The sequence below is a fragment of the Enhydra lutris genome, unplaced genomic scaffold (assembly GCF_002288905.1).
Source record: "Enhydra lutris kenyoni isolate GAN:26980312 unplaced genomic scaffold, ASM228890v2 scaffoldscaffold26, whole genome shotgun sequence".
In the NCBI taxonomy this organism is placed as follows: domain Eukaryota; kingdom Metazoa; phylum Chordata; class Mammalia; order Carnivora; family Mustelidae; genus Enhydra; species Enhydra lutris.
Window position 1 is genome coordinate 24,405,783 of NW_019154110.1, and position 23,417 is coordinate 24,429,199.

Sequence of the window (23,417 nt, forward strand, 5' to 3'; positions counted from 1 at the left end):
TGGAGCATCTTTGGAATGCATTTACTGGAGTGAAACCCCTCTCTCTCAGGGCTGCCCTCCCCATGCACACTGCTTCCAGGTTCCCTCAAACCCCACTCTTGAAGAGAGAGAGGAAAGCTTTAGGAAGAAGTGCAAATTATTTGTGAAGATTATTCTGGCAGCAGAATGGGTACTTTCTTTCATTTTATATTCTCCCTTATTTGCAACATTTTACTCTAATCTCCAGGAAGGAATAAAAGATGACTTAATTGTATTAAGACAACATATACTTTCCTCTATTTATAGACTTTTGTCTTAAAGAAGGAAATGTGTGTGTGTGTGTGTGTGTGTGTGTGTGTTTGTATGTATAGAAATATACAGACATATGTATATACGTATGAATATATATATACACACACTTCCTTTAGTTTTTGATCTGTTAGTTCATGTAAAACATCAACGAAATATGTTCTATGCCATAAGGTGGTAAAAAATGTGATTTCTATCTGCACATTCCAAAGCATCATATTACAGTTCTTTATAAAGCATACTAGGTTATGTCTACACGACCTAAGCAAAGTGAACATATAGAAGCCACTTAATGAATTTGAGTCACCTCTACTTACAAAATAGAATTTTCCCTTGCTTCCAACATCCAATACATACAGGTTGGCCCCCAATTGGGCACTAATGCTCTATCTAGTTGGGGGTTATGTTTACCAAAATCTGGAAAGGCACAGCTTGTTTTCTGGAGAAATCTCAATACACTCTTGGGTTTGCCTGTAATTTTTATACTAATAATGGTACAAGCAGTTGCTTCTAAATTTTTTTTCTTAAGTTTTTAGGTTACTTAGGCCATAAAAAGTCCCATGGATGTTATTCTTTGAGTGTGGAAAAGTAGCACTCTTCTGATTGTTTCTTCGGCGAGGTATTCTCGAAATGCAAGACTTCCTGAGTATTTAGGTAGAAAGAGTATTCATGGTCAAATACAAGACCTCCTTATGGAAGTTTGCCTGAGCATGCACAAGATGGAACAAATTCAGAAAGCTTCTGTCATCTTCGTCACGGTCTCCTGTATGCCACACACAGGAATGGATAGTAGGGAAAAGAAAATGACAGTTAAATTTTTAAATAAATGATTTATTTGGAATAAGATGTTCCAATTTTCCCTAATAATAGGTAACAGAGGACTAGTCAGTGATCTTTACTAAGTCAGGGAACTGTATAAGAGCACTGAATAAGGGGGCACCTGGGTGGCTCAGTGGATTAAGCCGCTGCCTTCGGCTCAGGTCATGATCTCAGGGCCCTGGGATAGAGTCCCGCATCGGGCTCTCTGCTCAGCAGGGTGCCTGCTTCCCTCTCTCTCTCTCTCTCTCTCTGCCTGCCTCTCCGTCTACTTGTGATCTCTCTCTGTCAAATAAATAAATAAAATCTTTAAAAAAAAAAAAAAAGAGCACTGAATAAGGAGTCAGAAGAAAAGGATGCTGCTCCATGCTTTACTGCCTCTAACTCTATGACCTTGGGCAAGTCAAGTAATTTCTCTAAGCCTTAGTTTCTCATCTGTAAAATAGGGGTGATTATCATGTTAGCTACTTAATAGAACTATATAATCATATGTGTTGAAACTAAACAATATAGGGCATTATTATGATGATTAGGATGGTTGGGAAGTGAGCAAGTGAATGTTTTGCTGTGCAAAACTGGAACTAGCTCCTTTCAGAACAGACTCCTCAACTTTAGGTTTTCTATTAAAATCCATGCAAGATTTAAAAAGTAGCAAAACCAAGAGCTAAATATATCTTGTGGAAAAATAAACAAAAAATGCTTATTCTATTCTTGGTTTACAAATGAAAGTCTACATGGAATTCGCTGTTTCAAGTGGAGACTAGAATGCATTGTAGTCACACCTGTGCACTGTCTACAAGCACACTCACTCACCGGACATAATCGACTGAAGCATTTCCATTATAACACACGCGAATGCATTCGCCACACTCTGCAGGAAGTTATTTCTTTCCATGGGAGTGCTAAAGACTTTACAGACTTTTTGCATCATTTTAACTGCCCAATCCATGCAGTATAGTTCTTTCTCACAAACCTGATTTTGATATAAAAAGAGTAATGGTAAAGCTTCATGTGAAGAAAACACTGGAATTTGAAAATGGTATTGACAATGATGGTTTATGACTTTATATAATTTATTACACATGACATCATATTGAGTTTGTAAGTGGGAAATGCTCCTACATTTGATTTTCCTTTCCTTTCAAATGGTACAATTTTAGTGGAAAAAAGTGTGATGTAAATAAAAGCTTTGTCCAAGATTATCACAGCATATTATTCATTAAGGTGAGAACTAATATTACAAATAATTGTTAAACATACCAAAAATAAGACTTCTGCTCATTCATTCATGCAGTTATTATTTATTGAGCAGATGCTAAGAGCTGGAGATACAATGGTTAAGCCATAAAGACAGGGCCTCTATTTTCCAGGAATCTAGTAAGGATGACAAACAGGCAATTTTAATAGGCAAGAGAACTATGATCTTATCAATTCTCCACCTTGAGAGTTGTACAGAATATTTATCCATTACTTAAAAGATAAAATATTTAAGGGACACCTAGTTGGCTCAGTCGGTTGGGCATCTGCCTTTGGCTTGGGTCACGATCCCAGGATCCTTGGTTGGAGCCCTCTGTCTGGGCTCTCTGCTCAGCAGGGAATCTGCTTCTCCCTCTCCCTCTGCCTCTCCCACTGCTCATGCTCTCTCTCTCCTCTCTCTTGCTCACTCTCTCTCACAAATAAATAAATAAGATCTTTTAAAAATAAAAGATAGAAATATTTATTTATTTATTAATATTTTATTTATTTATTTGACAGAAATCACAAGCAGGCAGAAAGGCAGGCAGAGAGAGAGAGAGGAGGAAGCAGGCTCCCCGCTGAGCAGGGAGCCTGATGTGGGGCTCGATCCCAGGACCCCGAGATCATGACCTGAGCTGAAGGCAGAGGCTTTAACCCACTGAGCCACCCAGGCACCCCAAGGATAAAAATATTTAAAGAATACATGTTAATAGTTAAAGCTGGCCAAAAGGAAAAAGGTTTATTTACTAACATTCTAAATGGCCAATTTAATTCACATAGCCAAATAATATCCAGTATGAAAACAAACCATATATATAAATAAATAAACCATATATAGTAGTGCAACATTTAGTTATAATGTAAACTTAACAGGAAAGATTTGTTGACTATGTATTATGTGTAAGGCACTGTTCCAGGCACTATGAAACAAATAAGTCACCTAGTCCTGAATGTCAAAGAGCTCTCAGTCTCTTCTGGGAGACGATTTACCCCACACATAAAATGGTTTAAGAACACTAGTAGTCGGGGCGCCTGGGGGGCTCAGTGGGTTAAAGCCTCTGCCTTCAGCTCAGGTCATGATCCCAGGGTCCTGGGATCGAGTCCTGCATCCTGCTCTCTGCTCAGCAGAGAGCCTGCTTCCTCCTCTCTCTCTGCCTGCCTCTCTGCCTGCTTGTGATCTGTCAAATAAATAAATAAAATCTTAAAAAAAAAAAAAAGAACACTAGTAGTAGTTGAAGATGAAGAGAAGACAAAACTGAGGCCACTTAGAGAAAATGAATATCAGCGCTGAGGTGTTTATCAGAGGTTTTCTAGGGAGTCAATAAAGGTGACTTGCTACGGTGCCGCCAAAGTAAGCTTCCAAACGCTTAAAACTTACCATGGCTCTCATCTTCCTAAAACGTTTCAGCAGCTCCCTATTAGAGGATGTGTTCAAGACCCGCAGAATGGCTGGCAAAGCCTTCCTTACCTAGCCTCTCCCTTCTTACCACCCTTCCTCACCTCCTCCTCCTCTGCAGATTCTACTCCTGAAATAATACTGAGCGGCTTACAGTCCTGCAAACACATGCAGTTCCATCTCTCTCTCTCTCTCTCTCTCAGAGGCAATCTGCTTAATTACTAAAATAAATATTTACGCTGTGAATGTAGTTAATTTGATAGCTTTCTTCAGTTTCGCATTTTAAGAAAAGCCACAGAGGTTTTATTCATGTTTTAAGCTGTTGCTTTGGTAAAGATTCTTGTATCTATTCCATAGGAAATGCATTACATCACTCATTCCTCACAACAGTCACCTGGAAGACTATTCTAGTGCTTCTGAAGCCCTGGCTGGGGTGGCATCTGTGACAGTAGGCAAATCAGTGAGATTTCTATGTAACGTATGCAGGTACACATTAGAATAATTTGCACACACACACCCACCCCTCATCTCCCTGCAAACTAAACTCCTCCCATTCATTTTTAAAAACCTATTTCTGCTGGGGCTGGGGAAGCCTTGTCTGTGCTATATTCACCCAGTATTGGCTCCCCTCTGCTACATCTGTTTGTATCTTTTTAACACACATATATTTGTACTTATCACACTGAATTTATTTATATATACCTTGATAGATCTCAAAAGAGATCTTAAGGAGGGCACCTGGGTGGCTCAGGGGGTTAAAGCCTCTGCCTTCGGTTCAGGTCATGATCCCAGGTCGGGCTCTCTGCTCAGCAGGGAGCCTGCTTCCTCCCCTCTCTCTCTCTGCCTGCCTCTCTGCCTACTTGTGATCTCTGTCTGTCAAATAAATAAATAAAATCTTTAAAAAAAAAAAAAGACCTTAAGCAGCTTTTGGTCGGAGATTTGTTCCATTAATTTCCATACTCTTAGAATCTCACACAGTGTTAGGCCCACAGTAAAACATTCAATGTGTTTAAATGAATGAATATTAAATATATCTAATGTTTGTTTGTTTGTTTTTGAGAGAGAGAGAGAGCGGCGTGGAGGGCAAGGCAGAGGGAGAAGGAAAGAGAAAATCTTAAACAGGCTCCACATCCAGTGTGACTCCTGATGCTGGGCTCGATCTCATGACCCTGAGATCCTGACATGAGCCAAAATCAAGTGTTGGATACTCAACCGGCTGAGCCACCCAGGAGGCCCCCTTTAATGTGTTTTTTTTTCTTTTTAAAAAGATTTTATTTATTTATTTGACACAGAGAGAGTGAGAGCACAAGCCGGGAGACAGAGGGAGAGAGAGAAGCAGAATCCCTGATGAGCAGGGAGCCCAGTGCAGGGCTTGATCCCAGGACCGCAGGATCATGACCCGAGCTGAAGGCAGCTGCTTAACCAACTGAGCCACTCAAGCACCCCTAATGTTTTATTTTGAAAAACATTTTAATTATACAAAAGTGGAGATAGTAGCATAGTGAACCCCCAATATCCATTCCTTAGCTTCAGCAATTACCAATCTTGTCTCCTCTCTACTACCATTTACTTTCACATCCTCTCCTGCTCCCCAATGATTATTTTGAAGCAAATCATAAAAGCTGTTTTTATTTTATTTTTTTATAGCTTTTTTTTTTATTTTATTTATTTATCTGACAGACAGAAATCACAAGTAGGCAGAGAGACAGGCAGAGAGAGAGAGAGGAAGCAGGCTCCCTGCCGAGCAAAGAGCCCGATGTGGGGCTCGATCCCATGACTGTGAGATCATGACCTGAGCCGAAGGCAGAGGTTTAACCCACTGAGCCACCCAGGTGCCCCTAAAAGCTGTTTTTAAGTGGAATCTTTAAAAAAGAATATAACTCAGGCAGAGCTGTATAATGAAAATATGGACATTAAGTGGGGTGAGATTAATATAAGGAATGATTCCAAATATATTATATTATATATATTTTTTAAAATTTCAATATACATAAAATAGATGTTTAAGGGCGGCTGGGTGGCTCAGTTGGTTGAGCGGCTGCCTTCAGCTCAAGTCATGATCTCGGAGTCCCGGGATCGAGTCCCGAGCCCCCATAGGGCTCCCAGCTCTATGGGGAGTCCGCTTCTCCCTCTGACCTTCTCCCTTCTCATGCTTTCTCTCTCATTCTCTCTCTCACATAAATAAATAAAATCTTAAAAAAAAAAAAGATGCTTAAGTACTTATTCATTCAAAATGTTCTGAACATATTTCAGTTCCTTCAAGCAGCTCCCTGGTAAGTCAACTATAATGTTAAATGACTTGCTAGAGAAAAGCTTGTTTTTTACTTACCAAAGCCAAAAAGACTATCAGCTTTGCCAGTTCAATGGCCCGTCCATTCACAGCTTTACTCGCCATGAAAGTGAAACAGATGTTGTTTCCACTTAGGATTAGGAGACGTGCATTATTCTCTAGGAGCCACTCACGGGGAACCACTTTTATTAGAGGAAGAACAGTTATTTAGTGAGAAATTACATAATAGCTCTAGTAAACATCATTAAATACATGCAATATTATATTACCTTTTTGGAAATACAACTAGAGCCAAGGGAAAAGCATAGAAAAAAAATGCTGTAGTTTTGCAATTACTGCATTCAACCAGAAACAGAGATTATTGCCAAGTTATAGTGGCTTTTACAAATGTCCTAGCAATGTAGTCAAAGCATTTCCCCCACACGCAGATCAAAAGGCAAGGTGATCTAATTCTGTGTAAGCAAAGAAAACTTATAGCCTTTAGAATCTAAAGGATTCTGCAGGAATAGAAAAAACTGTTTTCCTTTTGAGCCAATAGGAGAGGGCTCTCTTCTTACACAACCTAGGAGATTGTGAGAATTTGGAATTTGCAAAATGGGAATAACTGAGCTGATTAAATTATGAAACTTTCAAATAATAATAAATATATATTTATTGGCAATTGGAGAAAAGGAAATTGATTATATGCATTCTCTTCAAACATATACCAAATTCTTCAAATATTTTAGAACATTTATTGATTTTGAATAGGCAATTCATTTGTTACCTGTAGGATTATCCTTACAATTTTATAACTGTATTCTAAGAATACATTTCTACTACTCTGTGTGGCAAATATGTACGTTTACCTGATAGTTCATCTACAAGACTGATAACATCATCTGCTGTCCACTCTTTGGTGCCTGTGTCATACAGTAATTTAATAGCATCAGCCAAACCTTTCAGACTGGATTCATCTGTAGGTCCTTCTATCATTTTCTGCCAAACCACCTGTCCTGGATAATTGAAACAAAAACTAGGCTATGACAGAATAGTTGGCTTTGTGATAAAGATTCATGGATTGTTTAAAAAGGAAATTGGGGGGCGCCTCGGTGGCTCGGTGGGTTAAAGCCTCTGCCTTCGGCCCAGGTCATGATCCCGGGGTTCTGGGATCGAGCCCCGCATCGGGCTGTCTGCTCTGCAGGGAACCTGCTTCATCTTCTCTCTCTCTCTCTGCCTGCCTCTCTGCCTACTTGTGATCTCTGTCTGTCAAATAAATAAATAAATAAATCTTTAAAAAAAAAAAAAAGGAAATCGGATGGCATTACAGAATCCCATTGCTTATATATGCTACTTTCATAATGAAAAGTCAATTCTGACAACAGTATAAGTGTGAACGTCTCTGACTGATGTGACGAAGTTTAGCAACAATTGCTACATGAAGTAAAGAAAAGGTAGTTTCACCAAGAAAATAGTGCTTCTAGTTCAAAGATAATGCTACTCCTATAACAAAAATTATAATGGGACGCCTGGGTGGCTCAGTAGGTTAAGTGTGTCTGCCTTCGGCTCAGGTCATGATCAGGCTCTTTGCTCAGCGGGGAGTCTGCTTCTCCCTCTCCCATTTCCCCTGCTTGTGCCTTCTCTCTCTCTGTCAAATAAATAAATAAAATCTTCAAAAAAGTTATAATAAACAATTAATGTAATCTTACTAAAATCAAATGAAATCTGATATCCTTCAAAAAGAGAGCATGCTGTACTTGAGTGTCTTCCAAACATTAAATATATCAAAACATAGTAATCCAGTCAATTTTTGAATCTTTACCTATGAGCAATTCTCCTTGTGAATTACACATAAAATTTAATCCCAGATTGGCTTCCTGCTGCTACTTTAAACTGGTTACCTCCTGATATAGGTAATGTGAACCAAAGAACTGCACGCTAATTTTAACATTAATCTAAGCCAAACTTAATTAAAAAGGCAAAAAAATGTGCATAATCATATTATGCACCCCAAATTAGATAGAACATCAATTTAACTTCTACTGTGTTTTACAGATAGTATTATTCCCTTCCAGCAGAAACATAATCTTGAGGTAAGGTAATGTTTAGAAATGAAAAGTAGTGATTTTTAGGTACACCAGAGATGACAGGAATATATTTGGTAATGGCCTGTAATCTTGAAGCTTAAGCTATGCATAAGCTAATGTAGTATATATCTGTGAAATCATGAAACACAGTTTAATCATTAGGAATAAGGAAACTAAGGAGGTATAAAAAGATATGCTTCCTAAAGTAGAAGTAATTAACATTTTTGAAACATACATCCCTAAAAAAATGGATGCTCACCATCTTGAGGAGATACTGGTCCGAAGATGATATATAATAATCTTGCCTGATTTACCATTGGCCATGGTTTTAATATACGTGTCAACCAAAAAGCAGAATCACTCCGATGTATCCAATGATCAAGCAGGACGTTCCTACAGAACAGTCTTATCCTTAACTCCAGTTTTCGGGCACTTCCTATGAAAACAAAAAAATTGTAAACCATTCTTCCTAGAAAGGCTGATGTGCATATTGGATATGCACACAGTGGATATGGTCAGTGATAGACATCCGTAATATACTTTGTACTGAAGTGTTACTTCATTTTCCTTTATAAAATTTTAGGTTATCAAGGGACTATTTTTTAAACAATTCTATTGAGATAAACTTTATATATCATAAATTCAGTGGTTTTAGTGTATTCACAGATATATACAGCCAGCACCAAGTCAATTTTAGAACATTTTTATCACGTCAAAAAGAAATCCCATTCTTTTTTTTTTTTTTTTAAAGATTTTATTTTTTTTTTTTAAGGTTTTATTTATTTGACAGAGAGAGAGACAGCCAAGTGGGGGGAATGGGAGAGGGATAAGGAGGCTCCCTGCTGAGCTAGGAGACCAAAACGGGACTCATTCCCAGGACCCTGGGATCAGAACCTGAGCCGAAGGCAGACACTTAACGACTGAGCCACCCAGGCGCCCTAGAAATCCCGTTTTTGTAGCTCTTACCCCCATCCCTCCTTTCTTTACTCCCCCTAGACTTAAGTAACATTGGTCGCTTAATCTATCCTCTGTCTCTAAAGATTTGCTTTTTCTGGACTTCATAGGAGTGAAATCACGTAGTATGTGGTCTTTTGTGACTGGCTTCTTTCCTTTAGCATGTTTTCAAGCATCCATGTTATGGAATCTATCAGTACTTCCTTCATTTTTATGGCCAAATAATATTTCATTGCATAGATATATCTCATTTTGTTTATCCATTCACCTGCTGATGGACATTTGGGGTTGTATCCAAAGGTCTATTACAAAAAATGGCTATTACAAACAATGCTGCTATTAACACTGGTGTACCAGTTTCTGTGTGGACGTATGTTTTTCATTTCTCTTGTGGATATACCTAGGAGTGGAATTTCTGGGTCATATAGTAACTCTAAGTTTAGTCATTTGAGGAATTGCCAGACTGCTTTCCAAAATGGCTGCACTATCTTATATCTGGACAAGCAATGTATGAAGGTTCCAATCTCTCCATATTCTTACCAACACTTGTTGTTATATGACTTTTTTTTTTTTAAAGATTTTATTTATTTGTCAGAGAGAGAGAGAGGGAGAGAGAGCGAGTGCAGGCAGAGAGAATGGCAGGCAGAGGCAGAGGGAGAAGCAGGCTCCCCGCTGAGCAAGGAGCCCGATGCGGGACTTGATCCCAGGACGCTGGGATCATGACCTGAGCCGAAGGCAGCCGCCCAACCAACTGAGCCACCCAGGCGTCCCAGTTATATGACTTTTTGATTCTAGCTGTTCTAGTGGGTATGAAGTAGTATCTTGGGTTTGTCTTTTTAAAAAGACTTATCAAAATATATGTGATTTACATGTCAAGAAATTCACTCATTTAAAGTGTATAATTCGGGGGCACCTGGGTGGCTCAGTCATTAAGCGTCTGCCTTCTGCTCAGGTCATGATCCCAGGGTCCTGGGATTGAGCCCTGCGTCGGGCTCCCTGCTCCACAGGAAGCCTGCTTCTCCCTCTCCCATTTCCCCTAATTCTGTTCCCTCTCTCCCTGTCTCTCTCTCTGTCAATTAAATAAATAAATAAAATCTTTAAAAAAATAAAGTGTATAATTCAATAGTTTACAATCTATAATAATATTGGGGTGCCTGGCTGACTCAGTCGGAAGAGCATGAGACTCTTGAAGTTGAAGTTGTGGGTTCATGCCCCATGTTAGATGTAGAGATTACTTAAATAACTAAACTTAAAAAAATCTATTATATTGGGGTGCCTGGGTGGCTCAGTGGGTTAAAGCTTCTGCCTTTGGATCAGGTCACGATTCTAGGGTCCTGAGATTGAGCCCCGCATTGGGCTCTCTGCTCAGAAGGGAGCCTGCTTCCCTATCTCTCTCTGCCTGCTCTCTGCTACTTGTGATCTCTGTCTGTCAAACAAACAAAATCTTTTTAAAAAACCTATTATATTATTAATTTTTTAAAATGTGGTAAAAATATAAATTTATTTATACGTATATAAATATATAAAACACAAAGTTTGCCATCCTAACCATTTTTAAAATGCACAATACAGTAGCATCACTTACATTCAATTTGTGGTTCAACCATCACAACTATTTATTTCCAAAACTCTTTATTACCTCAAATAGAGGTTATTAAGTTATTAAGCAATAACTCTCCATTTCCCTCTGCCCCCAGTTCCCGATAACCGCAAATCTGCTGTTTTTATGAATTTGCCTGTTTGAGGTACCTCAGTTAAGTGGAAACACAATATTTGTCCTTTTGTGTCTGACTTATTTCACTTAGCACGTTTTCCAAGTTCATCCATTTTAGCATGCATTAAAACTTCATTAGTTTTATGGCAGAAAAATATTCCATTGTATGAAGAGCCAACGTTTGTTGATCCCTTCCTCTGTTTATGAACACCTGGGTTGTTCCCACTTTTTGGCTATTGTGAATAACGCTGTGGTGAACACTGGCATATGAGTATCCTCCCAAGTCCCAGCTCTCAATTCCCTTAGGAATACCTAGGAGTGGAATTGCTTGGCCATATGATAATTCTGTGTTTAGGTTTTTGAGAAATGGTTAAGTTTTTTCCATAGTTGTGGCACCATTTTACACTTTTATACCATTTATGTTCTACTCACTTGTTGATAAGACAAGAGTAAATGAAAAGTCTATTGATCTAAGGCCATATGAAATAAGTACCCCTTGATGTATTAAGCCAGGTAACACAGCATCAGGAAAGGCTTTACAGAGGAAGTCTGGCAAACTGGATCTTAAAAGATGAGGAGAGATGGTATTTTAGGGAAAAAAAAAGAGAGAGAGAGAGAATGAATAAAAGATATGAGGTAGAAATGTGTAAGAGATATGCGAGACAGTGAGGGAAGAGGTAAAGACTATTCTATGTCAAGCAGATACAGAGAATAGTGGGGAATAAATTTGAAAAAGTAGACTGGGATCAGAATGAGAAAGCCAGTATAAACAGTTTGGACTTTATTTTGATGACACTGGGGAGCCAATAAAAGTTTTTCGTCCAGGGAGAATATGATAAAGTAATTTTGTTATTGTTTCATTAGACTTCGAATCCGCCTTTTTGATCCATAATTTGTTTCATAATGAAATATCTCAAGCCGGGGCGCCTGGGTGGCTCAGTGGGTTAAAGCCTCTGCCTTCAGCTCGGGTCATGATCCCAGGGTCCTGGAATCAAGCCCCGCATCAGGCTCTCTGCTCAGCAGGGAGCCTGCTTCCCCTCTCTCTGTCTGCCTCCCTGCCTACTTGTGATCGCTCTGTCAAATAAATAAATAAAATCTTTAAAAAAAAAAAAAAAAAGGAAATATCTCAAGCCATCAGAAAAGCAGAGATACCATAACAAATATTGGATACCGGTCACTTAGCTTTGTCAAGGCTTAACTTTTTCCTATTTTGCTTCAGATTTTTAAAAAATAAATAAAACATAGGTGTGGTTACAGCTTCTTGTATATCACTCCCGATCCTCTTCCCCTTCATCCTTAGAGGTAATCACCACCTTGAATTTGGATATTGACCCTCTTGTACTAGTCAGGGTTCTCCAGAAAAAATAGAATAAACAGGATGTGTGTGTATAAATTCTTCTCCTTATATATATATGGAGAATAATTTATTTTGAGGAATTAGCTCACGAGATTATGGAGGTTTGGCAATCCAAAATCTGCAGGGTATGCTGGCAGACTAGAGACCAGAGAAGAGTTTCAGTTCAAATCCAAAGGCAGTCTGCTTGGTAGAATTTTTTCTTGCTTGGGAGGTCAGTCTTTTTCTACTAAGTCCTTCAAGTGATTGATGAGACCTACCCTTATTATGGAGGGTAATCTGCTTTACTTAAAGTCTACTGATTTAAATGTTAATCTCATCTAAGAAATAACTTCAGAGAAACATCTAGAATAATGTTTGACCAAATATCTGAGTGCTGGGTATTGACCCAGCCAAGCTGACATACAAACTGAACATCACATCTCCTAACTATGGTCTTATATTTAATACAGGTATATTACCATAAAGAATATATAGAATTATTTTACATGTTTTTAATTTGTATATAAATAGTAACATGTTCAAAATATCCTTTGGTTATCTTTCTCTCAACTTACATTTTGAGATTTATCCATATTAATACATGTGGCTTTAGTTCATACATATTAACTACAATGGTTTTAACTGTATGGATACTTTTTTTTTTTTTAAGATTTTATTTATTTATTTGTCAGAGAGAGAGAGGGAGAGCGAGCGAGCACAGGCAGACAGAATGGCAGGCAGAGGCAGAGGGAGAAGCAGGCTCCCTGCCGAGCAAGGAGCCCGATGTGGGACTCGATCCCAGGACGCTGGGATCATGACCTGAGCCGAAGGCAGCTGCTTAACCAACTGAGCCACCCAGGCGTCCCTGGATACTTTTTTTTTTTAAGATTTTATTTTTTATTTGGCAGAGAGAGAGATCACAAGGAAGCAGAGAGGCAGGCAAAGAGAGAGAGAGAGAGAGAGGAGGAAGCAGGCTCCCCGCTGAGCAGAGGGCCCGATGCAGAGCTTGATCCCAGGACCCTGGGATCATGACCCGAGCCAAAGGCAGAGGCTTTAACCCACTGAGCCACCCAGGCGCCCCAACTGTATGGATACGTAATTCATTTTTCCATTCTCCTGATGAGGGGCATTTGGATTGTTTGCAGTTTTTCATGCTTACGTGCTGTAATGCTCATTCTTACACGGGTCTCCTTATGCACACTGTAGGAGTATCTCAGAGTGAAACTGCTAGACTGTAGGATTCCTTAATTTTAAAACTATGAAATATCTCATATACATAAAGGTTTAAAGAATACTATAATGAACACCTTTGTATCCTCCATCCAGTCTTAATTAATAAAATATTATTCATACAGTTGAGCCCTCTGAATACTTCTTTCTGTAATCATGTGCCTCACAATCTAATTCAGTGTTTATCTTCTCCTTACATTCCTTTGTCCTTTTACTACATATGGATGTCATGATTTTCTTTTAAACATACTTTCGAACTCTGCTATTTTTTTTTTTTTCTATTTTAGTATCTGTATAACATTAGCTGTGCATTGTAGTTTTTTTTACCTGGTTTGCTGCAGACAACGGCCTGCATCTTGCGGGAGAGATTAGTCAGCTCACATAAGAAGTTATACACGCGATGGCACTCGAGTCCATCCCAACCTGCCGTTAAGGTCTGAGAATAATAAAATGAAGGAAATATTACAGATGTCCTGACCATCAAATCAAAATATAAGTCACTGCTAGCTTATGAGCATGATCACAGTGATGTGCAATTTTTATCCACAATGGAAGATTCAAATTAATAAGAAAATATACATAAACAAATCCTAGAAATGCCCCCAAACCCAGTTTCTTTTTGGTTGTCAAGGGAGTATCCTTTCAGAACACTTTCAAATGGTGCTGAATCCTGAACCCTGACAGTATGGGCAAAGTAACAAAGACCAAAATCCTAGAGCACAACATTAGATACGTGGCACAGCCATACCGTGTCTTAGTTTTCAACAGAATCCCTTTGACTTCCTCTAGTTATCATTTATGATACTGCTTACAAATGAGAATGACCTCATCTTAATGTGACAATTATGAGCACTTACTAATAACATTAGTAATAACTGATAATAACTAATAACTGATGCGAGTGAGCGAACATTTTTTGTTAGGACAAAGTTTAATACTTATCTTTGACCCAACCAGAATGTACAGTTAAACATACATGAAAAGGAAATTCAAATGGCATGCTAATCTATAGTTAGATTTTGAAAAGGTTGATTAATCATATCAATTTTTCTTAAAATAGTTGAACTGGGGGCACCTGGGTGGCTCAGTGGGTTAAAGCCTCTTGCCTTCGGCTCAGGTCATGGTCCCAGGGTCCTGGGATCGAGCCCCATATCAGGCTCTCTGCTCAGCAGGGAGCCTGCTTCCTCCTCTCTCTCTGCCTGCCTCTCTGCCTACTTGTGATCTCTGTCTGTCAAATAAATAAATAAAATATTTAAAAAAAAAAAAAGTTGAACTGGATTTTAATAGTTTATGAATTAATCACATTCCCTGTGCAAGCACATAGAAGAAACTGCTAACAACAGTTACTTTTGTTGAAGGCAACTCGGTGGACCACTTACAGGCCCTGATGGTAGACTTCCTTTTCATTTTATACAGGTTTGCACCTTTTGAATTTTATATAAATATATGTGTTTATATTACCCATCCTTCTTCCCCCAAAAGCAAAAACATATCTTAGAAGAGAGATGGTAGGAGGGCCTACGCTACTGGAATCTGGGCATGCAGATGGTGGCTGGCAGGCTGGCATATAGAGCAAAATTGTTGTAAACTTTGCAAGGTTTTTTTTTTTTTAAGATTTTATTTATTTATTTGATAGAGAGAGAGATCATAAGTAGGCAGAGAGGCAGGCAGAGAGAGAAGGGGAAGAGGCTCACCGTGGAGCAGAGAGCCCGATGTGGGGCTCAATCCCAGGAGCCCAAGATCAGGACCTGAACCAAAGGCAGAGGCTTAACCCACTGAGCCACCCAGGCACCCCTGTAAGGTTAAGTTTTAAATAAGTTCTTACAGTTGATCCTTGAGAAAGGCAGGGGTGAGCGCCTGGGTGGCTCATTCATTAAGCGTCTGCCTTTGGCTCAGGTCATGATCCCAGGGTTCTGGGATCAAGTCCCACATCAGGTTCCCTGCTCTGCGGGAAGCCTATTTCTCCCTCTCGCACCACCCCCTGCTTGTGTTCCCTCTCTCTATCTCTCTCTGTCAAATTAATAAAAATCTTAAAAAAAAGAAAAGAAAAAGACAGGGATTAGGGCACTTACACCACCCCAGTCAATTTTGGCTTACCCAAAACTTAACTATTAATAATAGCCTGCTGCTGACTGCAAGCCTTCCCAATAACATAGTCAATTGACATATATTTTGTATGTTATATGTATTGTCTACTGTATTCTTATAATAAAGTGAGAGAAAAGAAAATGTTATTAAGAAAATCATAAAAAAAGAAAATCATAAGGAAGAGGTAATACACTTATAGCACTGTACTGTATTTATTGAAAAAAATCTGTGTATAAGTGAACCTGGACAGTTCAAACCCATGTTCTTCAAAGGTAAACTATACCTTTAACATTTATTTTTTTTTTAAAGACTTTATTTATTTATTTGACAGACAGAGATCACAAGTAGGCAGAGAGGCAGGCAGAGAGCTAGGAAGGGAAGCAGGCTCCCTGCTGAGCAGAGAGCCCGATGCGGGACTCGATCCCAGGACCCTGAGATCATGACCTGAGCCGAAGGCAGTGGCTTAACCCACTGAGCCACCCAGGCGCCCTACCTTTAACATTTAAACTGCTTAAAACAATATAATAGATTAATAATATACCATTAATATTGAGTAACACTAAATAATAGTATTAATCTTCTTTGTTTATAATAAAAGATTAGTCAAAAACTTTTAAAAAATCAGGTAGTTGATTTCTTTTTTATCAGCTTGAGATCTAATTGACATATAACATTGTGTAACTTAAAGTATATAATGCAGTGATTTTAAAATTAATACATACTGCAAAATAATTACCACAGTAAGGTTAGTTAACACATCTACCATCTTCCAAAGCTTTAATTTTTTTTCACTTCTAAAAATCACATCTTAAATAACTAGCAAAAAACTAAAAATTCATTACATACACACACACATGTGCGCGCACCCGCGCACACCACCCCACAAGATTTCTAGTCTTTACAACTGGCTGAAAACTTCAAGTATATTGGTATTGAGCAAATAAATGTTTCGAGAAATTCAAGAAAAAAATCTGAGGTGGCAAATACACTGTTAGATTAACACTTCCTCAAATCTTAATAATTTTTTTTTAAATTTATTTGACAGAGAGAGATCACAAGTAGACGGAGAGGCAGGCAGAGAGAGAGAGAGGGAAGCAGGCTTCCTGCCGAGCAGAGAGCCCGATGTGGGACTCGATCCCAGGACCCCGAGATCACGACCTGAGCCGAAGGCAGCGGCTTAACCCACTGAGCCACCCAGGCGCCCCAAATCTTAATAATTTTATTTTGTTCTCTTTTTAGATTATTATTATTTTTATTAACCTATGGAAATGTAGACTACATGCTCTACCTGTTAACACTTCAAAAAACATGCCTTTTCCTCTTTCATTTAAAAAAAAATGTACCTGTAAAAATATGCCATAACATGATAATCCTAAACATTGGATAGGAGTTGCACAGCCATTGAATTTAAAACAGGAAACCTGTAAAGAGAACAACTATTAATTCCTCTTTTACAATGGAACTGTACAATGATTGGACATTCAAATTTAATGGAAATATGCAGGAATATTTTTCACTATTAATTGAAAATAATGAAAAGGCTAAATAACTAGCATTGTGTTACATAAGTAAGGTCACAAAAGAAGTATAAAACCGAGTGTCTTAAAGGAGTTCATAATTTATTTAGAAGAATAAAATAGACACATGTGAAATTATTTTGATAATTCAGGTTAGAATATACATAGATGTGAAAATGACTAAATACACACTCTATTAGACACTGTGAAAGCAAAAAAGAGAAATTTGGGAATGATCAAAACAGCTTCTGAAGCATGTGAAAAAAGCATTGTCTTAAAGTAGGATTCAAATATAAGGAATGAAAAAGATAAGAAAGATAGGTGAGGGAAAAAATAAGGATAACATTTTACAGTGGTAGGAATGAAAAGCTTTATGTGGGAAGAAAGATATGACATACTTAACCGGGCTCAGTGTAGCAGGGAGTAAGGTTGCACTGTCAGGAAGAGCCCTAAATAGCAGCTACAGACTTTGGACCTTATCTTGCCGAAATTAAGTAGCCACTGAAAGATTTTTAAGTAAGAAAATTAACTCAATGAAAGGGATGCTTTGGGAAGAATAACCTTGATTCAGCACACAGAATGTCTTGCAAAGTAAAGAAAGAGATGGCAGAATGATTATCTGAGAAGCTGCTCTAATAATATAGACCTGAACTCAGTGCAAATACTGACATGAAAAAAAGCAAATGCATCAGAAACAGTCTGCATACTATTTTTTTTTTTTTAAGATTTTATTTATTCATTTGACAGAGAGAGAGATCACAAGTAGGTGGAGAGGTGGGCAGAGAGAGAGAGGAGGAAGCAGGTTCCCCGCTGAGCAGACAGCCCGATGCGGGGCTCGATCCCATGACCCTGGGATCATGACCTGAGCCGAAGGCAGAGGCTTTAACCCACTGAGCCACCCAGGCGCCCCAGTCTGCATACTATTGAGTGTAGAACTGAACCATCAGTGTTGGATGTATGTTTGAGTTTGTATATTGAAAATCAACACTTATACAGAGATTATGCCTAAACACATGGATACACATTCAAGTCATAAATTACCATAAAAGTTTTATATTTTTAGGTTGCTGGGAGGAGGGGGGTTGGAAGAGGGGGGTGGGGTTATGGACATTGGGGAGGGTACGTGCTATGGTGAGTGCTGTGAAGTGTGTAAACCTGGCAATTCACAGACCTGTACCCCTGGGGATAAAAATACATCATATGTTTATAAAAAAATAAAAAAAATAAAAAGTTTTATTTTTTTTAATGTTTTAAAGATTTATTTATTTTAGAGAGAGTTAGAGAGAGTGTGCTTGTGTGCATGGGGAGGGGGTGCTAGGGGCAAAGGGAGAGGGAGAGGGAGAGAGAACCTCAAGAAAATCCCCCATTGAGGCCTGAGCCTAATATGGGGCTCAATCCCACAACCCTGAGATTATGACCTGAGCTGAAACCAAGAGTCGGACGCTTAACCAACTAAGCCACCCAGGCACCCTCAGAAGTTCTGTTATTTTAATATTAAAAAAAACTTCCTGGGGCACCTGGGTGGCTCAATGGGTTAAAACCTCTGCCTTTGGCTCAGGTCATGATCCCAGGGTCCTAGGATCGAGCCCCGCATCAGGCTCTCTGCTCAGTTGGGAACCTGCTTCCTCCTCTCTCTCTCTCTCTGCCTGCCTCTCTGCTTACTTGTGATCTCTATCTGTCAAATAAATAAATAAAATCTTAAAAAAATACTTTCCTTGTTTTCATACATTCATAAACAGTAAGAGTAAACATTCAGAAATTATTTCATTTTAATAAAAATCTAAATCACCACTTTAAAACAGCCTCAGGATTCTCATGTAGGTTAAAAAATACTTTTATACTCTGATAACTCTAATAAACTTGAATGATATTCTTAGTTATACATAAAAATTATTTTATGATAAGTAAAAGACTACTACATTTTGGTGTTTTATAATCTCTGGATACTTGATATAGTATTAGATTATCATCAATCAGTTATTAGTACTAATTCACAAAATTCTACTAATTGAAGATGGATCTAAAATGGTCCATCCATAGCTTGTTAAAAAGCTATAACAAATAGCTTTACTAGAAATCAAGATTATGAACCAGTTGAGAAGTGTGATCTTACTTCTGCCAGTGTTTTGTGAATATACTTTAGTCTTTCCCTTGTGGGTAGCAGCAACGTACATCTTTTAAACAGCAGACCTGAAAACATAAAGAGACACATGAAAAAAATGACAACGATACAATTAATGTAAAAGTACCTGTAAAGCACAGCATAACATTTCCTTGAAAGTCAAGTACAGTAAATCACAGTGGACTGTGAGCTGATATGATCATCTGAAGAGGAAGTTTGGAAGCAAGGGTACCAAATACTTACAATATATGGTGTTTACCAAGTAACTGTGATGTCTACTAAGTGGTATAAAAATCTTATAAAAATGATGAAATTGGTATTATAAAATAGATATAGAAAATATTTAGATTAAAAAAGATATAACAACAGACACAAAGATGCACTAGTGGAACTGTATCTTTATTCTACAGAAAACAGATTCCAATATTTCTTGAAATTAACATGTTCACAAAGGAAAATGCTTTAAGAGTTGTTAATGTAAAACATGGAAAGAATGAGAAAAGCGATTTTGTATTCCCTTCTCCATATAAAAAATTTTTGAATCGTAAGTACTTAAAATTTCAGAGGTTAGAAGTTATTTTCACTCACAGAAAGTATTCAGTTTGGATGAAATATCCATTTCTTCCTTCAAAGATATCCTTTTATGGGGCTTACATGTTAAGAATGTATAGAATTTTGTGTTCAGATATTTTAAAAAAGAAAAAAAAAAACCCTTCAATTTCCCAGTGAGACATGTAACTTGAACTACAGTGACAGAAGTGTATGATCTGTTTCCTCTAACTTTATGTGTCTGTTTTCCTAAAATGGCAATAAATTGTTAACATTCCTATAAGGGCAATGTTACTAAAAATAAGATATATGGTAGGAAAATAAATACCTGAATATCATGAATTTCTCCATCTTTATCTTCCTTGCATTTACTTTTTTTTTTTAACGTATATGATAGCTACTTCAGATAATTCTATAGAATCTATGGGAATCCAATTTATTTTTAGAAGTTGCTATGTTTGGACAACACATGACCAGAACTGAGTCTGAAATATAAACCCTCTGTATTTTTGTACATAAAAAGACATTTTCAATGTTTGGTTTTTAAGCTGAGTTCTTTCCCTTTCATGTTCTGGCATCCAGTCCCATGGCAGATCATAGCTGGGGAAGTGTAAGCTATAATTGTATGCTGGTTGCTTTTTCTAATGTAAAACTCCTATTTTTGAGGATTGCAATTTACCATAAAAACCAATACTGGCTGACTTATTTATTTTTTTAACACAGGTGCTCTGCTATACTCTTTATAGACTAACTTTTAAAATTTCTTCCCACTAAAATAGAGTCAGATGTAATGTTCTTTTCACACTGGCCATCTGCTCTGTCTTATATGAAGAAGCAAATTAAAATTTATAATCTTCAGAGCACAGAATTCTGAAAATGTTATTTTAATGTCTGAAAACAAGAACAGATCAGATAAGAAAGGCAACATGAGAAAACAGTAAGTACATCAAACATTTACCTAAAGAATCAGTCATAAAAAAAAAAAAAAAAGAATCAGTCATAAGCCAGGTGTCTGCACCAAAACTAAGTGGAAGGTTGAAATCATTACGTGAATAAAACTGTGTTTAAAAGCTGGCTATTGGGGTGTCTGGGTGGCTCAGTGGGTTAAAGCCTCTGCCTTCCGCTCAGGTCATGATCCCAGGGTCCTGGAATCGAGCCCCTCATGGGGCTCTCTGCTCAGCAGGGAGCCTGCTTCTTCCTCTCTCTCTCTCTCTGCCTGCCTCTCTGCCTACTTGTGATCTCTGTCAAATAAATAAATAAATAAATCTTAAAAAAAAAAAAAGAAAGAAAGAAACAGAGCTGGAATGCTGACTTTAAAAATAAATAAATAAATAAATAAATAAAAGCTGGCTATTAAGATCAATACATATTTGTATTTTTCACTGAATTATCCATATAATTATCTTAATGTTTTTTTGCTTCTTTAAGTGATTGAATCTTGGTTAGGGAGAAAAAAAATTCTTTCAGATCAAAACCATAAAATAAGCTCTTTTACTGTACCACTTATTCTACAACTAAGGATGTTTGAAAAAAGATATTTACAATGACAAGTAGCAAAAAGTCATTGCTATATTCTGTTACAGGCTTTACTAAGTCCAGCTACAAATACTGAAACACATAACACTGTAATCATATTACACACCTTTCATTTACTCTTATGAAACTAAATCTAATTAATAGTAATCTTATTAATTTATTAAATATACTTTTATGTATTTACATACATGTATATAGTCTTATTTTATTATCTTAAAGCTAGGCTTCCTTGCGCTACTAAAAGGTAATAATCATTTAACTTAACTATTATGACTTTATTTAAAAATTGAAAACATCACCTTAATTTTAGGCTTTATTGCCATGTTTTGGTTAATTATAAGGTAGTTTCATAATTAAATTGGTGTCACTAGTCAAGTCAAAATTAGAATTTTATTTGAGTACATCAATGAATGGGGTAAAAGACATAGATGATTTTAAATCAAGGGAATGGATTATATGGAATTTCCTTTGATAAGATTAATTTATTATAGTGTAATGATTTATTAATAAATGTGTGGAGTACTTTTAAAAAATTGTTTCTGATAAGAGAATAAGTGATCTTCCACAATAATGTGTTTACATTTCTTTTCTATTTTAAGGACTAGATTATGGTTGAAAGAGAAAAGAAGTTTAGAAATAAAAATCTTTAGATCCCCAGGAAGTATAGGAAGTACATCAATTTCACTGGAAAGTCACTTAAACAATAAGGAAAGGTGACACTGTATGCACATGAAACCACAAGGACTGATTCTTTACACTAAAGCGCATTCTCTCATCTTTAAAGATAAGTATAAGGGACTATTATGGAAAAGTCTTCACACTGAAGAATAAAAGCATCATAGAAATAGGCACATTTTAAGAAATATCCCCCATTTCCCACAGGCCCTACGGAATTCTTTAATAAAATCCCCTTAATTAAGTGTAGTTCTTTACTTGTTACAATTCTTATTACATAAATTACCTAGAGATCTGTAATGTTCCAGTATGGCAGAGTCTTGTCTCTTGCTAGGCAGCTCAAGGTTATGAAAATCCTGTAGTAAAAGTCTTTTGCTTCCTGACGAGGTTGAAATATAATTAATAATGTGCTGGCTGACTGTTTTGGACACCATGCTTAGCATGCTGATATCCTTCACTACCAAAAGAAATACATACACATATATATATAAATAGCTTAATTACAAGAACATCATTATTAGTACAATCTATGAATTTATAAGTTAGCTCATCAACAATATACTAAATAATAAAATATATAAAAAAGTGGAGGAAAAGGGGAAAATTTTAAATTGTTTTAAATCTCCTGTTCAATAAGTTGGAAATACTTAGGGATGTAACAGTTAAGTTATAATTAGAGGCATACTTTAAAGAGTTTGAATGCCACACTTTCTTCATCATATCCCTTACCTAATAATGATGAAACCAGAAAACAAACATAATGTAAATACCATTAACATTCTAGCAGGGCCCAAGATGACAAAGTAGTTCTTGCGGGGGAAAAAAAAAAAAATCAAGCATCTATATAGCCTACTCATAGTTCCCAGACCTCACCTGATAAATATCTTAAGATTATTTGGAATATTTCCAATGGCAAGGCTTTAAAATTTCCAAGCGTTGATAAGGGCTGAGAATCTGAGCCAAGGATGTTGGAAAAATAGCTGCTGGATCGACGATTACTACGTCTATATTTCTGGTTGGGAATCAAAGTGAAACTGGTATTTATTCTAGATGCCATCCTTTTTCTTATCTCATGAATTTATCCTGGTTAGAAAAATAAAATACAAGAGACAAAGGAGAAGGAAATTATAACAACAAAGAGCTGTTTTTTTAAAATGGAGAAACTGATACCTTGTTGGTAAATAGCTATCTATCTATTTACAAAACTTTTTTTTTAAAGTGATTTCTACCCACATCGTGGGGCTCAAACTTAGGACCCCAAAATCAAGAGTCACATGCTCTACTGACTCAGTCAACTAGGAACACCTCTATTAACAAAACCTTTAATATAATGTCTAATTTACGGAGCTCCCACCAATTAAGAGTGTATCTATTCATCTCAAATGATATGAAATGTTTTAAGTCTTTTCCCTCTTAGCCAAATATTCTAGAAAAAGAATTTTAGTAGAATAAGAGACATGTATTTGGATGAGATATAGTCTAAGAAAATATGCAAAATCTTTAAAAAGTAAAAGATTTGACAGAAAAAAACGAATATAACAAATTCAAAACATTCAAGATCTGTCAATTAGTATGTTGCTTTTATAATCTTTACATTTAAAAAA

General features: G+C 37.1%; 1 protein-coding gene across 1 annotated transcript; it reads right to left on the reverse strand.

Annotated features, from left to right (window-relative positions):
* Positions 1-938: 938 nt before the first annotated feature.
* On the reverse strand, positions 939-22,870 carry LOC111151783 (F-box protein 47). Its single transcript, XM_022509981.1, has 10 exons — positions 22,687-22,870; positions 22,100-22,270; positions 19,045-19,121; positions 16,758-16,835; positions 13,654-13,762; positions 8,352-8,528; positions 6,875-7,021; positions 6,066-6,208; positions 1,918-2,077; positions 939-1,051 (listed from the first exon to the last, which is right to left on the reverse strand). The coding sequence occupies exons 1-10, from the start codon at positions 22,868-22,870 to the stop codon at positions 939-941; spliced, it is 1,359 nt and encodes a 452-aa protein (XP_022365689.1).
* Between the last annotated feature and the right edge of the window lie 547 nt (positions 22,871-23,417).